The 19086-nt window shown below is 41.3% G+C and overlaps 2 protein-coding genes across 3 annotated transcripts; one reads left to right on the forward strand and one right to left on the reverse strand.

The window, feature by feature from the left end:
• The first annotated feature begins 697 nt into the window (after nucleotides 1-697).
• Nucleotides 698-6279, forward strand: rbbp4 (retinoblastoma binding protein 4). Of its 2 annotated transcripts, none has more exons than XM_041053815.1 (12): nucleotides 698-864; nucleotides 1469-1619; nucleotides 1740-1885; nucleotides 2314-2487; nucleotides 2588-2706; nucleotides 2829-2989; nucleotides 3087-3213; nucleotides 3415-3492; nucleotides 3792-3868; nucleotides 4223-4280; nucleotides 4387-4497; nucleotides 5092-6279. In XM_041053815.1, the coding sequence occupies exons 1-12, from the start codon at nucleotides 849-851 to the stop codon at nucleotides 5152-5154; spliced, it is 1281 nt and encodes a 426-aa protein (XP_040909749.1). In that variant the 5' UTR covers nucleotides 698-848; the 3' UTR covers nucleotides 5155-6279. The 2 variants fall into 2 exon arrangements, with proteins under 2 accessions (XP_040909749.1, XP_040909750.1); XM_041053816.1 differs by having other exon boundaries at nucleotides 2591-2706.
• Nucleotides 6242-11026, reverse strand: sync (syncoilin, intermediate filament protein). The gene is made up of 7 exons (XM_041053814.1): nucleotides 10936-11026; nucleotides 10392-10512; nucleotides 7652-9182; nucleotides 7328-7542; nucleotides 6888-7095; nucleotides 6633-6757; nucleotides 6242-6551 (listed from the first exon to the last, which is right to left on the reverse strand). Exons 3-7 carry the CDS (start codon nucleotides 9116-9118, stop codon nucleotides 6503-6505), a joined length of 2064 nt encoding a protein of 687 aa, XP_040909748.1. The 5' UTR covers nucleotides 9119-9182; nucleotides 10392-10512; nucleotides 10936-11026; the 3' UTR covers nucleotides 6242-6502.
• Between the last annotated feature and the right edge of the window lie 8060 nt (nucleotides 11027-19086).

Genomic DNA, 19086 nt, shown 5'->3' on the forward strand with positions numbered 1-19086 from the left:
GTTGAAATTGACAGTTCCACGTGAAAAAAAAAAAAAAAAAGCAGCATTACATACAAATCTGGTCATGCATGGTCAAAAGCTCATGGAGCGTGGGAGTTGTAGCGAGGAATACAATTAAAATGTGTCATGGCCATATAGTTTTTCCTATAAACAGAGAGAAGTAAATTAATCTTTAAAGTCATTATAGGAACCACCGAGGCCCCAACCACAGGAATAAAAATATCTGAAACTTTTCTTTAATTTTCTGGTGAAATTAAACATTGTGTAAACATGTTCATTTTTATTAACAAACATTTCAGTGGCATACATGCATTGCATCGCAGCCGTAATGTGGAAAATAAAAACAGGTTAAATAGAACACTAATAATCTCTGAACACATAAACGCAGTCAGGGGTAAACACAAGATTCATTGGCAAGCGAGGGAATTTTGAAAAAGGAAAATAAGTAAAATAAATGCTTTTCAACTTTATTAGCCCGAAACCTAATCTGTTGTGAATCAGTTCGGAATAAAGATTAAGATTAATAATCTGGTAAAGCAGTATTCTATGCAGTCTATAGTGGCATCACGCGGCCTGTTGCTGCCCTCAGCTGGTCAGCACGAGGACAGCTGGTGCGCTCTGATTGGTGCAAAGACGGCTCTCTCGCTTGTACTGAGCGCGCGAATGCACCCACGTCTCTGCCAGTCTGAGAGCTAGCTAGTTAGCTTAGCGTCGTTCAGTCTGGGCTTTAAACAGCATAGGCAGCTTTGTCGGCAAACCAGGACCTGAGACAAGGCTCTTTGGCTCTGCGTAGCAGTTACTTCCTAACTTAAGTCGCTGTGGTGTATCAGCTACTTAAGATACCTGCAATGGCGGACAAGGAAGGTAAAATGAGGGGTTTTATTGTTGTCATTGACAAATAACCATCACCATTAAGTTAGCAATCTGGCTAGCTTAGGTAGCTTAGCTTAGCTGCTACGTGCAGTTTACAAATCAAAACCCAAACCAGGCATACTTCCTTAGTGTTCCTTGCGGTTTAGGATTGCAGTTCTTGTTTTCGCGTGATTCGTTGTCATCGACCATTTGTAACTACTGAGTGTGCAACACCGCTGTCTTGTAAGTTATAGTAGGTATGCTAACCGTGTAGCAAGAGTCAGTATAGACAGCAACCTAACGGTGATATGTTAATCATACCTCCACACGGCTACATACTGAACACCAGTTCAGTATGTCATCTGTATGTTCATCTGTTTGTCAACTGTAAAGACATTTTAAACAGCTGTTGTCTAACCTCACCGCATTAAATGCCAGTGATGTCTTTACTGTCGCTGAGAACCACTGGCTTCTTCCTTAATATTAAACTGACACCCTCAGTGAGTGAAAGCTAGAGATACATCTTGCGTTTGACGTAACTAAATGAAAACTGGAATTGTTGTGAAATAAGGAGTCATTCATCACTGGTTCTGTCAACTCTCTCTATCTGCTATAGCTGGTGCATTTGATGATACAGTGGAGGAGAGGGTGATAAATGAGGAGTACAAGATCTGGAAGAAGAACACCCCCTTCCTCTACGACCTGGTAATGACCCATGCTTTAGAGTGGCCCAGCCTCACTGCTCAGTGGCTGCCTGATGTCTCCAGGTACACTCTCTTACACACTTGGCCAGTAATAATACTCACACATGTATACCAACATGTGTTCTTTCAATAAGTGATGATTACATAAATGATTAACCTTTTTTTTATTTAAATCCCTTATAGGCCAGAGGGGAAGGATTACAGTGTGCACCGGCTGGTGTTGGGCACTCACACATCTGATGAACAGAATCACCTGGTTATTGCCAGTGTCCAGCTGCCCAATGATGATGCCCAGTTTGACGCCTCACAGTATGACAGTGAAAAAGGAGGTTGGAGACCTATACAATCACATGCTAAATAAGTGTACATACTCAAACAGGCAGACCTTTTATTTATATTTTTAGTAATTGCCTGTGTGTTTACAGTAACCGTTATACTGTTAATGGAGTAGAATCAGTTTAATAGAAAAAGTGACAGAGGTGCTTAGTTGTTATAATGCATTGTGAAGTAGCAGACACCTCAGGAACTGTCATTTAAGTGGGGTTCAGTCACCTTTATTATTTGACTTCTCTGGATATTTCCAGAATCCTGACACATCCCTACAGCTTATGAGTAACCACTCGAAATAGTACTCTGGTTTTATTGGTGAACTGTACATTTCTAAACGTACTATCCCTTAATCATTTGCCTTAAACGAGAAAAGTATGAATTGCCTCCATATCGCATCTGTATACATATTTCTTTGTATTTTCTGCAGAGTTTGGAGGCTTTGGCTCAGTAAGTGGCAAGATTGAGATAGAAATCAAGATCAACCATGAAGGAGAGGTTAATCGTGCCCGATACATGCCACAGAATCCCTGCATCATCGCCACTAAGACCCCCACGTCAGATGTACTTGTGTTTGACTACACCAAGCATCCCTCCAAACCAGGTATAGAGATTTCTGAAAAATATTTTGTTGATCATATCCTCATTAATGTTTGTCAGTTTTTGTTGATGCTCCAAAATAAATACGTTCATTTTGCCATCAGCAGACGCTTCTGGAGAGTGCCGCCCCGATCTGCGTCTCAGAGGTCATCAGAAAGAGGGCTACGGTCTCTCCTGGAATTCAAATCTGTCTGGCTCTCTGCTTAGTGCGTCCGACGACCACGTAAGAGAAAATTAAGTTTCGGTGTTGATCATCATATTTTGAGTTTTATTGGGTCACCAATTTAAAATTTTAAGAAGTGCTCAAACATGGGATCTGAAATATTATCCTTCTTTAATGTTTAGACGATCTGTCTGTGGGACATAAGTGCTGCGCCAAAGGAAGGGAAGATAATTGATGCGAAGACGATCTTCACGGGTCATACTGCTGTGGTGGAAGACGTCTCTTGGCACTTGCTCCATGAGTCACTCTTTGGATCTGTAGCGGATGACCAGAAGCTCATGATGTAAGAAGCTTGATAATGATAATGCACAGTCCATGGATGTCTGTCATTTTTTAAATAATGCAAACGAATGACTATCACCTTGTTCTTTTCATCTCAGCTGGGACACTCGTTCAAACAACACCTCCAAGCCCAGCCATGCAGTAGATGCCCACACTGCAGAGGTCAACTGTTTGTCATTTAACCCTTACAGCGAGTTCATTCTCGCCTCTGGCTCTGCAGACAAGGTAATGAAATATTTCACTTCATTGTGGTTGTTGCTCTTTAGTTTCATTTACAGCATTAGGGTTAATTCTGTGATATCATGTGGATTTATTTGTTTGGTCTTTGACTAAATGAATAAAGATGGTAGGGTTTGAAACTGCAGTCTTATCACAGACATAAAGAAAATCTGGCAGATATGTGTAAGATCTCTTTCCTGTTCACAGACTGTGGCTCTTTGGGACTTGAGAAACCTGAAACTGAAGCTGCATTCCTTTGAGTCACACAAGGATGAGATCTTCCAGGTAAAATATTTATCATTGTCTTGAAAGAAGGATAGCAAGGTATCCTGTATAGTCAGCTAAAAGAAATTAGAAGAAATGAAACAACCATGGTGCATTAAAAATTGAATTCTCAGATAAAAGTTTTCTGATGCTGTGAAAATTCTCTGATGTATAGATCAGAAAGTTAATAAACATGAAGTATCAACATTTCCTAAGCAAACATATGAACTCTGACATAAATGTTCCTGACAAATTGTGTGCGATGAGAGTTTCAGTAATGTATGCCTGCATTGCTAATATAAGTTGTCTGGCTGTTCCAGGTTCAGTGGTCACCTCATAATGAGACCATATTGGCATCCAGTGGAACAGACCGTCGCCTCAATGTCTGGGATCTCAGGTAAAAACTTTTACCCTTCATTTCCACTGAATGTGTCTGGTTATTCAGTGTGGTAATGTCCACTGTCCATTGAACAAAGCATCTCGCCCATGTTGCAAGTGCTGCTTCTTTCTCAGCTCGGCTATCTTTATGTGCCAGGTTGATTTTTGCAAGAGCGATGCAATAGTTTTTCCTCAGCTAATTAACTCTGTTCCGGGGATCTGGATACAGTTTATAGATGTGATGGTGTGCTGTACAACAGTCATCAGAGTCAGTGGAAATATGGCTCCTGAAGAAGAGACTAGATGTGAAGACATTCCATGGACCATAACATGGTTTAGTACCAAGTTTAACTCTTCTGTCTGTTTTTTGTAGTAAAATTGGAGAGGAGCAGTCCCCAGAAGACACAGAGGACGGCCCGCCTGAGCTACTGGTGAGCCTCTTTGAAGCCTGCTGATCTTGGGCGGTTGAGTTTCACTCTTATTGGTAACATCATTTTGTATGATAATGAGAATAATGGCTTTTCTTCTGTCTACTAGTTTATCCATGGAGGTCACACAGCCAAGATCTCTGACTTCTCCTGGAACCCCAACGAGCCCTGGATCATCTGCTCTGTGTCTGAAGACAACATTATGCAAGTCTGGCAAATGGTAAGAGAGCTGAGTCCACATTGTACTAAACCACGTTAGCTATGGAGAGAACATGATTCCTCTTTTGTTTAATTATGTCTTAGAGGGAGTTATTTTACCTCAAAGACAACATACAGAATCATGAATTTGCAGGAACATTTTAAGTCCACAGACAGCAAGTGACTGCTCTCAGGATTCCACGTCTCTAAAGGAAAAGCTAGAACATGTGGATCAGAGAAAGCCGCAATGAATTTGTTGGAAAGAGTCACGTGATTGGAGGTTCCTGACATTTCAGCTAACGACAAAAAGAAAACCTCGATCGATTTTTGATTTAACATTTGGAGGGATTCAGTCAGGGCAAGGTGATGACACAGAAGAGATAAAAATGGTGAGTATGAAAGTGTGCTAACTCAGGTGTGTGTTTATTTTCTTCACGTTGTAATACTTTTATTATACTACTAAAATTATTAGTAGTATAAAGTATTTTCTGTGACACTAAACTGTCATAAATCTTTTTTACGGGTTTTCCTCAAATCCAGTTGCGGGCTGACTCGTAAATATGTCTGATAACCTGACAGTAGGTCTGAATCACTGACACACCGATTCTCCTTGTAGGCTGAGAACATCTACAATGATGAAGATCCTGAGGGTGCAACAGACCCTGAAGCCACAGTGTAATCCGTCTGCCTGCTTCGTGTCTTAACCCACAACCTCATCACAAACTGCCACCTCAGAAGTTCCATGCAGCTACTTCTTCCCATCCTGCTCTACTTTACCAGTGGGACACTGTAAGTCGCAAATCACTGATAATACAGGAAACATGGAAATCATGTTCAGGTACAGTCCTGGTCTGGTTTGGAATATTCTAAGTGAAGACCCCCTCTCCTTTTACTCAATAATTTATTGTCTCAAGAATTTCAGCCATGTTTTTTGCACCTCATATAAAAAAAAAGGTATATTTTTGTAATGAAATTGGCATTCCCTTGTACACTGAACCGTTTTAGCCAGTGCTTTTTCAAAAACAGATAATATGCTTTTCTACTATGTAAAGAGGTGATTACACTGACAGCCCAAGACAAAGGCCTATTCACAGTAACCTGTTGTGAAAAAATGTACAGTTCCCTCCACGCATGTAGTGAGCGTCGTAGAAATTGTCATCTTCTTTGTAAAATCCAGTCCAACCTTTTGACGTAATGGTTCAGTTTGATCACCACCAAATTGTTCTGAATACTGATTTCCACACCAGCTGTTTCTCATAGAAAATAGAACTTCCGAGTGAATCTGTGCTTGAATTGTCCACTTGTGGTCCGACGTCCACTAACCTTTAACCATACATCGCTCATTTAAATTAATAAAATAAAGTAGTAATCATTTTTTGTCACTGTGAAATGCATTTTTGTGTTCAAGAGTTTGCAATTGTACAGTTAAATTGTGAGTGCATTCTTAATAAAAATGACTTTCATCAGTCTTTGAAATTATGTCAGCCCTTCTGTTAATAGTACCAGTGTCTTGCTAAGCTTGGAAGTATTTTTAAACAAACTAAACAGTCCTTTTAGTCAAACAGTTGGTTATGCCTCATCACACTTTGCTCAGACCTTTTCATGTGCCTGGTGTGACTTCTCGGTGTTCTCCTGTCTCCTGAGCTTACTCTCACCCTATTACTCTGCGTCCCACTATTTAGTTCTTCAGCCGCGTTGCCCATATAAGTACACGAACCCCTCTCTGCTCTTCAGAGTCAGACGTTAACTCATCAGTCGCACTCAGATTACAAGAAGCACAAAGCCTTTATTCATAACAAAAACCTTTCTACAAGCAGCAGTCTCGTTCATCTGTACAGACTGTTCTGAAAAACGTTGGCTATCTTAGTTTTATGTGTTTCAACAACAGCAAGTCTCTTAATGTGTGTAAAGTGCATTAATTGAACCTTGGCGTTCACTATGTTGCAGATAAAAAATAAACATCAGTTTGTTATTAAATCACTCAGCAGTGTCCACGACAGGTATGTGCTTGATTTTTAAAAACAAGATCATGTTTTCTCCTCATGGCCATGTTTGTTATGGTCCTCAATGGCAGCCCTGTAAGAAGAATGTTTTAATCAGAGCTATTCCCTATATGGTTTTTAAAAGTATGATACAGAATAGGTCGGTAATTCTTACCTGTAAAGGAGGAGTTGTTTGGCAAGGCTGTCTCTCAACTCCTCTATCTCTTTGGTTTTTTTCTTCTGAATATTCAGCTCAGTCTTTAGCTCTCGGCTGCTCTCCTCCAGACCGTACACTGTCTCCTGTAAGGGTGGTAAAAGCTTTGAGTGTCAAATGATCTGGCTTTTACTAATGTACATTTCAGGGACAGTTTGTCCACTCCCCAAGCTTTCACAAACTGTTGCACAGCCCTCTCCACATCATCTTGATCACCTTGTACTGCCCCACGTCCTCTCTCCGTTGCATGTGGATGAGTTTGAGTTTCTCCTCCAAACAAGCCCTCTGGAGCTTCAGCTTTTGGATCTCCTCCCTGAGGGGTCTGAGCTGGGCCCTCAGCTCCTGGGCCTGCTCTTTGGCTTTCACCAGCGCTCCAGCTGTAGCCTCTCTCCTCTTCAGCAATGCCAGCAAAATGGGTTCATACCTGGCCAAGGCAACCATTGAACTTTTAATGAGTTTCTACCCAAAACTGAAATGTGAGCGACAAATTACCCGTTATTTAAAACGATACTGGAAAAATCTCATTCCACATTTTGAGCCCACGACTCTTGCCATAGCAGGACTAAATAACTGGAGTGTATTAGTTGCTGTAAAAGATTAGCCTTTAAATGCTAAATGTGTCAAGAGTGAAAACTAGTACTCGACAGTGACAGCACCTGTCCTCCAGGGCTCTCAGCCCACCCTGCACATACTGCTGGATGTCCCCACAGGAGTGTCTCCTGCACTCGGTCAGCTCCTCCTGGGTGTTGGAGGTCTGACTGGAGGTCTGGGCATGAAGCTCTGCTTGTAGTTCTAATAGCTGTTGTTTCTGGTCTGACCTGAACTGGCAGCCCTCTTCTGTTAGCTGTAGGACCAGGGACTGCAGCTTCTCCTGCAACATGGGAAGAAAGATTTTTTTTTTTTTTATTATTGGAGCTTTTCTTTTTTTTTTTCTGGAAAAGCAATGCACAGATGAAGACTCTTATTAAAGATTTTCTTACCTCTTCTCTCTTTAGCAGCTCCACCTCACGGCGCTGGTTGTTCAGGGAGGCCTGACTGTGGGTACAGTCCCTGACCATGGCGAAGAGCTTCCTTTTCAGCTTTCTGATCTCATCTTGCAGCCCCTGTCTCTCCAGGTTGATCTTCCACATCCTCCTCTCCTCCTCTGCTCTCTCCTCCCTGAGGCTCTGTATTTCCCTCTTCCTCTCCTCCCTTCTTCCCTCTTCCTCACTCCTCACTATATTCATTAGCTCTGCCACTTTGCTGTCAATTTGCTCTTCTGTCATTTCTTCCTCCTCATTGCTCCCCTCTGCCTCCTCTCTTTTATTATTCCCTCTCAACTCCAGCACCTCTGCCAGCAGCTCCTTCCTCCTCTTCTCTAGCTGCTGTACTTCCTTGATGCACTCCTCCATCTGAGACCCCAACTCCCCTAATTCCTTCATATCGGATCTCAGATCAGCTGTGTCCATCTTGGCCTCTGGTCTCTCTTCAGCTGGCATTTCAGTGTCATCCACTTCAGTCCCAGTTATGTCTCCTTTTGTTTCTGTGCCTTCATGAAACATATATCTCATCTTTGTCCCTTCACAGTACATAGGATCATTTTTGTTACCATCTAATGGCTCTAACGGCTTCTGCTGCCTGCTATTTGTTGCTGAACCTACTGTCACTCCATTTCTGCCGTCCTTGGAAACTTTATCTCCCTCTGGACGTTGAGCAGCCCACGATTCTAATTGCATTGGCTCTGTCTCCAACTTCACAGGCCTCTCTTGCTGAATGGGCACCAGTGTTGTACCCCTGTAAAGATGAGGATTTTTATTGATGTGTACATATTCGTGGCTTGATTCTGTAGCCCAGTCTTGCGGCTCAAAGTCCATCCCAGCCTCTTCCATACAGCTCTCCAGCATGGCCAACATTCCCAGCAGCTGGCCCTCATACTCCACCATAGTTTCACTCAGTTTGCTGCCCACTGAAGTGAGAGGCATTTCTGTCTGGCGAGAAACTTCTGTGGTCACTCCACACCTGTTGATGATGGTGTCCAGGCCTTGCAACTGCCCTTGTGCTGGCGGGTCTTCTGGTTCAGCCCCATCCATGTGTGTGTCGATGTAGCTTGTGGAAAGATACGCTTGCGGAGACGCACTTGTTTCTCTGTAGCTCTCCATCGTAAGTACCTCTTTGCTCTGACCGTGAATTGATTCGCTCATGCTTGTTTCTGTGTAACTTTCTGAGAATCGAGAGCCAAAAGGAATACCAGTGAGCTCCTCACAGCTCTTCAGTAAGTCATCCATCTCCTGCAAGTATGGTTTAATTAAAGCTGATGGATTTAGCTGTGTTCCTGTGAAGGTGAGTCCAGATTGTGCAGTGTTGAACTCGCTTTGTTCCATGAGGTTTCTGTCTGCCTCCCCGTCCTCTTCACTGATGAAGAGAGGCTCAAACCCAGTAGATGAAATGTTGGCATCCATGTCCTCCATTGGGTTAGCCTAATTCTTGTAGCGTCTTTTGATGTAGGTGGTCTCCTTTAGGCCTGTCTCATCCCTTGACAAAAGCAAATGAATATATTAGACAGCCTAGCTGATGCGTATCAAGCAAGATCGCTGTAGTTGCTGGCAGTTGTTCTGCATGCCACACATACTAGGCCTGGCCTGCACTGGTGATGTCTCAACAGAAGAGTGGGGTTAATATGTTGACCAGACGTCTGTGTAAGCTATGCTTGGTGTCATTAGCATGTGTGGGCATGTAGAATGGGGCAAGTACGCAGTTTAGAAGAAGGTATGTTTCCAGCAACTGTCTAAATGCCATGGGCAACTTACTGCTTGGCAATAGTCAGACACACACTTCAGACAAGCCTACTCATGCATTCATATGAAAACAGCAACACCATTAATATAAACACATACAAGCGGTTTACGTGTGAACCGCCAAGAAGTGGCATTACACAGATTACATTAGAGAGCAGATTATCATAACATGTCAATGTGCCGATGGATGGGCATCTTCACTCTCCCCCTGGTGAATAATGTAGCTGTAATTTCACCCTTTGGGGCGTTTGCCAAGGCTGGCCAGAGAGTCCCAGAGAGTAAATTGATCAAATTGACCCAATAGTGTCATCACACAGAGATTTGTAATGTAGAAAGGGCATTGAAGACAAGCGTGAGATTCATTTGATAGTTGCTGTTTCCTGGCCAGAAACTCTTCCAAGAAAACTACAGCTCTAGTTTTTATGTTAAACAAGGCCAGATAATATAAATAAAGTACTAAAATCTACAGGAATTACAATCCCCTTCTCTCTTTGACCCTGTCTTTTTGTTTCTTCTTATGTGTCTCCAGTGCCCAAGGACTGGACAGTGTTGAGCATAGCTAATCAAAACCCTTGGTAAAACATGACAGTGACCAGCTGTCTCACTGCAGGACAGGCATGGGCACAAGGCACATTCCTTTAGACCTCCACCACCCAAATACAGCACCGCCCTATATTTGCTGACCATTCTAAACACAAACTATTCTCTTTCAACTAAGCAATAGCAACTACATTTAAAAAGACATTTCTTTTACGCTACATCTGACATGCCTGTAGTGTTTAGAATTACTTTTAACTAGCTACACACAGATGTAGTTGTATGAAAGCTAGGAAATATATGAATGGTTACTGAATTTTTTTTCTGTGGATTTCATTCAAATTTGATCAGTATCTCTAACACAAACCATCATATGGTTGCGGTTACCATCAGTTGTAATTGAACTTACTTCTCAGCTTAAATCCGTGTTTCCTTTCCTTGTGCTGTATCCTCGGGATGAATTGGTTTGAAAGGAGTTGTGGTTCAAACGACGAAGCAAAGAATGAGCGGGAGCAGTGTGTGCAGATGAACTGAGAGAGGAAGGGGGGGTAAAGACAGTTAACCCAGCCTCCTCTCTCACTGTCAGTGTGCTGCTATGTGTGACCATGACTACCTCAGATCTGTTTAGGTTTATTAATAAACACTAGGGAGGGACAGAGAGGAGCAACAGCAGGCCGTTTCAACCAGAGAGAGTTCAACGATTTGCCAGAATGGACTTCTAAGACCAAACACCCAGCAGCCATATGTAGTTTATAACTAGTTTTTCAAATAAAACAAAAAAATCAACAACAAAAAACTGCATTGGTGCATTTTTAGTGTTAGAATGTTATTTTCTTCAACCATTGTTTTTATATATCTAGTATGGAATAATCTGCTTTATTTCAATACATCACAGTAATTTGGTATTAAACTGGAGGTAAATCTGCTTTGGAAAGTGAAATTAAATCACTCACTGTCTGAATGTCGCCTTAGTCGCTAAGGAAAACTTGGTAAGATCATCACATTTTACATTAGTCGAACTTGTAGCACACAGGCAGCATCTCTGTCAGCGTAGTTTTTACTTCTGTACTGCCAGATGGACTGATGGAGCTGAAGCTGGGAGCATCTATTATGGCTGCTGAGAGGTGTATGTGTGTTGGGGGTTTATGGTGTGTGTGTGTGTTTATGATGAAAGAGACCATGGCTCCGGGATTCCATCCGTGCCTCCTCATTATCGAGAAGTCTTTAAATAGCTCCCTGGACTTTTCTGGCCACTTCCCACGGGAGGATTGGTTTTCACCTAAACTTCTGACCCCAACAATGGACCAGTGGACAGGTGGTCCTCCTCTGTAGTCTGATGTGAGGTCAGAGGGGATGAGACAGAGCTGTAGATGACATTAATAGACGGGCTGGATGTAGATGAAAGGGAAAAGGTTCCAGGAATAAAGGAGGAGACAATGGAGAAGGCGAAATGTTGAGAAAGATGGTGAAAAGCAGATTTCAGTGTGACCTGTATCTTGACCTGTTAAGGCTACATTACTTATTATTTTTACCCCAAAACTATGAGTTAAACTAATTCTCTAGACTTTCTGTCAGGTAATGACAGTTACCTAGTTTCATTCATTTGGGATTCCTTTTATGGTTGTATTTACGTCCTTGCCTTTTTCCACACGTCATTTTCACACTATTTTTGAATGTTTCCTAAAACACAAGAAACAATATAACAGACACCACTAGATGGCTCTACAGTTTCACTTTAACTCCTGTGGTAAGGGTAACATAAAAGGAATTGCTGAGTTCCTGACTTTGAAGAACCAGTTTTGTCCAGAAACTACCTCGACCTCTCTATCCAGTCTGCCTGCTGGCTTTTCTTTCTATGAATATTTGTAATTATGATCTAGTTTTTAACAAGATGGAATGACAAACATTATGTCGATATATAAGTTCATCTTTTATTGCTTTTATTTGCTGCTAACACCCTGTGAAATCCTGTGAAATTCTGATTCAGTGTTTCCATGACAAAATTACATACCTTGTGTTTAAGACAAGATGTAATGTTTATCTAATTCACCCTTGTTGACCACTGTGACTCTGTGTTTTGGCAAGTCCAGGCTTTGGGAGAGAGACAGTAATTTACATGACGTTATGTCCATGGATCATCTGTTTCAGCAGTCTAACACTGTTGTGTTGATGCACACCCACACAGCCACATTTTAGAGACTCTCCCTCACTTGCCTGCCATAAAAAACCATCATCATGTTTTCTGGTATTCTTTGTCCCTTTTCTATAATTTCCTTCATAGAGGATGGAGTGATCATCTGTGTGGGTGTAGTGGAGGACAAGGGGGAAACCAAATATTTAAGGGGGCGTTGTGGTTGAGGACTGAATGTCCCACTGAGATAGACCATATGCTGGACATTCATTTGGACCAGTCTGTTACTGTCTGCTCTAATCTGCAGTGCTGTCCAAACTCACCAGAACATCCTGTCAGTGTGCTCTCCTCTTCCTCCTGTTTCTCTTCCCTTTTCCATCCCTTAACCTGTCTCGCAGACAACAGTAAGGCATCAATATTCAGAGAAACCTGGATTCCTAAATGTTGTTTTTTTTTTTCTGTAACCAGTTTCATTTCGTTCATTTCGGAGATGTGAAACATGCACTGTTTCTGAAGTTTATATTGTTCATATTTCTAACCTTTTCTGGCATTTGGAGCTCGGACTACAGTATTTCTTGGCTCAGAATGAGACTTTGGGGGGAGGGCTGTCGAAGCAGATCAGTGTGCAGTGTATTATTCACAAAAATTTGTCATGAGACCAGTTAAGCTTCTTAGAGATCCTCTGCTTTTGTGTATTTTCCGGCACCTGTGTTGACTGGTGGACACATCAAGTGCCTCTTAAGAATTTACATCTCAATCGAAGCAAAATCTGCATATGCTCCATTGTCTGCTGTAAAAACTTTTTTTTTTTTCCAAGAATAGTTAAGGGAAAGGAACTCAGTTTCCTCTTAAAGTGTCCCTTATGGGTGTTTCCATTTTGGTTGTACTCATGTTTTTATTCAATTTAGGTGGTCTCACCAGATTCAGCCTTCAGGGGCTGAAGATTTTTCCTTGTGTGTTTTTGAACTAAAGGAAGTAATAGTTCAATAGTTCATTACAAAGCACACGTAAACCCAAATAAACCACCATAACTACACAAACTGACTGCACCTCTTCTGTCTGACATTTAACCCACCAGCTGTATCTACAGTCAAATAATAGTCGTTTTTGTCTGCATCCAACATGCCTTGTTTGTAATAGATGGATTATATTTTAATCCATGCTAATGGAAGTAAGTATTTAGGAAGAGGACAAAATGTGAAATGTTCAAAAATGCCAGAAAGACACAGTCCGTACATGTGCTGTGTGTCAGTGGGAACATCAACACCACCAGTAAAACCACCCCCCCACACCCCCAAACATCCAGTGATTAGGAAAAGCAAAGTCTTTCTTCATAAACTTACTTTCACCTGCCTGCCTCCCAGTGCAACCAGTCTTCTACTGCTGAGATAAGAGATGAAATGCTTTGCTCAAGGACACCTTGACAACTGTTTATTGAGAAAGAGAAGAACGTTGATCATTCAGTGTCCCCCAAGCACTTATCTCAGCTGGTCAGGGGACTTCAACAGGGGACCACTTTTCCTAACTTTAACTTGTTTTCTCTCTCTTTTGTTCCCCGCTGCCCGTTACACCATGCACCACACAGCATTGCCTCACTACGGCTAAGTGTGTTTTAATGACAGTGACCTTATCTGGTGTTTATTTAAAGAGAGGGCCTCTCCTGCATAATTGTCAGCCACCATCTTTTTACTGTCATCAGCCACCCAGTGTTTGTACCACTTGTTTTTTCACAGCCTTAAGGGATCACTTAATATAATGAAGTAGGGGGCTCCATGTCCTCCCTTAGTTTGTTTTTCCACTGTTCTGGATTAAGTATGTTTCCTCCATTTGAAGATGACAGACACGCTTACCCTTAAAAAGACACAGGGAACAAGCTGTAGTTACCAAGTAGATGTTCTTGAAAAGGCCTCAAGCGTTGGGACAGAGCCCAGGCTTTTTAACATTGTGTCAACCTTTTCTGACAATCCTTTATTGTTCACTGTATCACTTTTATACTGCTGCACTGTCACAACCAGTTCCCATGAAGGGGCACTGCAAATGAGATCAGCTGATATGGAAGGATGAGACGAGCAGACAGAGATGAGCTCATGTGTTCAGTCTGTAGTCGGACTTAATCTGCAGAGTTTACAGCTGTTACACATTTAGGAGATAGTGAATATTGATTTGTAAATCTTTAACCAAATACTTGATAAATAAGGAACTTAGATTTAAATATGGGCTTTGATGTACTGGTGTGTTTTTGAAGTTTTGAACAGGCAGTTTGCTGCGTGTACAAGCTTGTATGTAACGTCTGCATTTGCTATAGTATTCCTCTTAACACGGTCATTTATCTGATAAGAAATCTTGGAACTGTCAGCTGGGTGACAACATAACTCACCTCCTAGATGTTTAGAATTGATTTGTATCAGTAGTGATGGGACAATTCAGTGACTGCAGAGTTGCTGTTGCAAGAGGCAGATGTGTTTGCTTGTTTTAGGAAAAATTTCCATGCTGAAATATTTCAACATCTGTTGGATGGATTCAAATGGTCCTAGAATACAAAGCCTACTAACTTCAGTGATTCCATGACCTTTCCTTTAGTGCCACAATGAGGTAGACATTTATTGTGTCTAGTGAAATATCCTGTCAGCTATTAGATGGATTGTTATGAAATCTGGCACAGATATTATGTTCCCATGAGGATGAACCGTAATCACCGTGTTGATCCCTTAACTTTTCAGTTAGCGCCATCGTCAGGTCAAAATTTTAATCTCTCATACTCATGACCAAATACCTGCACAGCAAACGAAATTCAGATCATCCTCTGCTGTACATTCTGTTTAGTGTCTTGTTTCAGCATCAGTACACATGGATCTCACAGAAAGTACACCACTACACTAAGTCTGTATAAACTGCAGCATTCCTCTGGCTCACCCAGCTCTTACTGATGCCACTTTTAGCACAACCATGTATCATAAAGGCTCCAGTCACCTGAAGCTTGTTTCTAAATCCAAACATATAAAGCATAGATGTGACGTTAATGTTGTGACTGCTCTGAGTCATTGCCTGGTGTATGTCTACAGTATGTGTACATGTGTCCATGTGCATGAGTGTGTTTGCGTCCTTTAAAGGAGCTGCAGTTTGCTGTTTTAAGACGGCTAACGGTGTGGAATAAATGTTAGTTTGAAGTACTACAGTAAATATTGTGATGGCCACTTACAATAAAGTAAGTTTTATGACTTTTCAAAAGTTAACAAATACATTCTTGCACACTCCCAAAATCCTTAGACTGCACAACTATGCTCTCTCAGCAATGGTTTAAACTGAGAGAATCACCACTCCTTTTTCAGCCTCTCTTAATTAGATGCTGTGCAAGTGCCAATCCTGTTATTTTAGTAAAGATTCGACAGAGGTCACCTCAGGTTTCCTGGCGGTGACGTCAGTGCCTCATTTAAACGACCCCCTGGAGAGAATGAAAACAGAAAGATAGTTCCTCTGCAAATGCAGAGAGGGAGAGACAAAGAAAGATAGAAAGGGGGATAGTTGAGTGGATGGATGGATGGATGGATGGATGGAAAGCTGTGGCTTGTTTTTGTCCAGTCCCAAACAATCCCGCGGCAACCACACCCTCTCAGGAATTCCTGCTGTAAAAATATTACATGTCATGTTTTTAACCTGAAATGCCCCCATATTGCCTAATGGGATGTATATAGATGTATATGGGACTTAATGCAACCATACACTGTATGTATACAGTTTATTTTTAGATCAGCATATACTGTTTTTGTTCACTGATGTTATGCACAGAGACATTATCTGGAAAGTGTTGAGTAGTTATCCAAAAAGTACAATACAAGGTGAATGAAAATGAGAAGGATAAATATAAAGTTAATCAATGGGAACAAATATTTAACACAAGAAATAAAAGACATTTATGTGATGTATGTGAAGTGGGAATATTGACCTTGTCTTTGGTTAGTTTTAGTGAGTTAAGATAGCAAAACATTCTCACAACCAAAGGTCGATTGAACAGAATGGCTAAAAAGCTAATAGAACAATTGCAGATTTCAGTCCAAGAAAATGCAAAAAACAAGTTTTTCTTGATTGAAAATATCTGGAATCTAAGCCTAAATATTTCTGCTTGTATTTTAATTTGAGCGAATTGTATGAGTCTGTTTGTGTATCTTCATGTGTCGTAATGAATTGCTGGCCAGATGGCTCTGTACATAGCCAGTATGTTTTGGCTCTGACCACTCCTGGTTTCTGAGAAATACTTGAGTGTCCACTGTGCATACGGTTTCACCCTTAACATCAGACACACAGGGCTTTCTTACTATGTTTTATTATTTCATCTCTTAGTAAAAACACAAGGAGCAGCAGAGCTGGTCACGAGCCATTTGTAACATTTTACAGTTCCCTTTATTGAATTTATGTCTGTTTATATACATTCAGGAAGGGTCAAGTCAGCCTAAAGCCAGAGCCATCAGTGAGCTAGCTTCAACTTGTCCAGGCAGAGGTAAACACTGATTGGCCAATAAAATCTGATGAACGGCTTACGGGGTCACAAAGCTGATCTGTGACATGGTTACACACACATGAAGATCCAACCCACCTCCTTCTCTTCTTCAGATATTATCAGACAGAGACACTGATCTAGGGTCAACTTTACAGTTCAGTTTCTCCAGTTTCGCTGTTACATTCCAGCTTTTAAGTTGAAAGAACTACAGCTGATATAAATGTGTGTTTAGAGGCAGCTTCAAAGCAGCAGTTGTTACTGTCAAGAAGGTGAAGAGGAGGTCATTAGAGACAGCAGTGAGCATAGTTTACAATATGGCAGTGTGTACTACATTATTTGTGAGTAATGGGTACTTTGTGTCTTTTGTGTATTTCCAGAAAATGAATAACACATCTGTCCTCAAGAGTGACAGATGTGAGTTTAGAGTTAAAGACGGCTATTTTTCAAGGATATTGCCTAATTTTAGGGTAGACCAAACAGCTAGTAAGAGAATGACCTTTCCTTCAGCCTTATTGTCTGTTATCCGGCTCTCAGTCAAAATTGTTCCCTAGAGGCGCCATAAAACAGGCAACAGCCAACTTATAGCTTCATTTTCTGCAGTTTTAAACCCATACGATGTATTTTCTCTTTCCTCTCCTCCTCGTCCAACTTAACTCACTCACCAAAGATATGACTCGACAATATTTCTTCCTCCCTTTTCCTCATGGAGGCAATGAAATGGACACCTTCTGCCCACTCTTACAACCCTTTAACCTCGTCTTTTTGTGTGTCCATTTGTGGCAGGTCAGAAGAATGTGGTAGGGACTGTGAATGGCTGCTTCCAGTAGGAAGGACAACAACATGCCCAGGCAGGGAAAACTGGAGTGCAGTAGAAGTGCAGAGAATTGTTTTTACCTCCTCCTTTCTTCTTTTTCTTTGCACATTTTGAACTACCTTGGTTTATACTTCAGTTCGTTCCTCTTCCCATACCCCTTTCTCAACCAGAACTCACTGCCAACAGAGACTCTAACATCTATTCTAGTCATATGCTGGTGAGACAAAGCTGTCTCTGTTGTACAGTGGATTCCCCTCTGTGTGTTTCACATCAGTGTATCAACCTGGAACCTCTAACTCTTCTCTCTAAAACTATTCTTACATGCCACCCTTTTTTTTCCTGGCCTCATTTCACTTGCTCTCTCACCTCCCTTTCCACCCTTCAGTTAGTTGATGTTATAAATAGTGGACTGTGGAATGTGATTTTGTAGAGTTTTGTTCTTTTTCAGTACTTACTTAGTAGTAGATTACTCAGTGGTTCTCAGAAGTACATTTCTACGGATTAAACCTGTATGCTCATGTTAAAGAAGTGATGGAACAAAACAAGAGATTAGTGCAGTTGAGACCTGTTTTGTTTTGTTTTTTTTGATGTAGTTTTGGTACTGTTTGCTTGTGTTTGAGAAATGGACAGAGAGAAGTAGTCGGAGCAGAAAGAATGCGTCTGTGTCGCAGGACAAAGGCAGGTCGGGAATGATAATGCTGGTCCAAGAGAACTGGGCTTATCCCAACCGGCAGTATGGATTTCCTGCCTGCAGCCTCCTGTCAGTCACATCTAACACACAAACACACAGACATACGCACACACACGTACACACAACGGCCAATGCTAGGAAGTTTGTGTTGCTGTCGTTTCTGTTTTAGTGCTGTCTCTTTATGGTGCTGTGTGATTGGACAGTCTCAAGACCTTTGCTGTCTTCGAGCGAGGTGCTTACCTCTAACTGCTGCATTTAACCCTTATGTCAGCTATATTCTTATACGCCATTAAGGTAGTGCGGATATTATAATATTACATAAAACCTATCTTTGACTGGGTGCAGTAGTTACTTTTCCTCTAGCTCTACCATTTGAGTGAAATAGTGTACTTTGATTTATGACCAAGTTCCCATCAGCTGTGTTTTGCATTTATTTCTAATTTGCAAGTGTTAGCATGCTAACACGCTAATTTAAGACCGTGAATATGATAAGCATTATATCTGCAAAACATCATCACGTTAGCATTTTTGTTGTGAGCATGTTTTTATCTGTATCGCCACCCCTCCCTGTGGGACACCAGCTAGTTATGTAGTAGATAGATAGTTATGTTTTGGACTTGTCTTCAGACTGTTTGAGCATGTTTTGGACTGTGGTTATGTTTTATATGCACACAGTATTCCAGATACTGTCTCATTTCCAGCAATATTTATCATTTATACATAACAAGATCTTGCATGTCTCTATAATCATGTATCCATAAATAAACATAACCCCAGATTGTCTGCATTGCTCCACTAATGATATAGAATTAAGTTTGTTGCAGCTTCATAGGAAATTGATTCCAAAACTTGTTCCCACTGACTTATACTGTATCTAATCCTACAACTCTCTTAAGTTGTTTGCATGGCCATCTTTCTTCAAAACAAAAGTATTAACATTTCCATAACAGATTCTGTGTAATCGTCTCTCTGG

This window comes from Toxotes jaculatrix, chromosome 13 (assembly GCF_017976425.1).
Source record: "Toxotes jaculatrix isolate fToxJac2 chromosome 13, fToxJac2.pri, whole genome shotgun sequence".
NCBI lineage: Eukaryota > Metazoa > Chordata > Actinopteri > Toxotidae > Toxotes > Toxotes jaculatrix.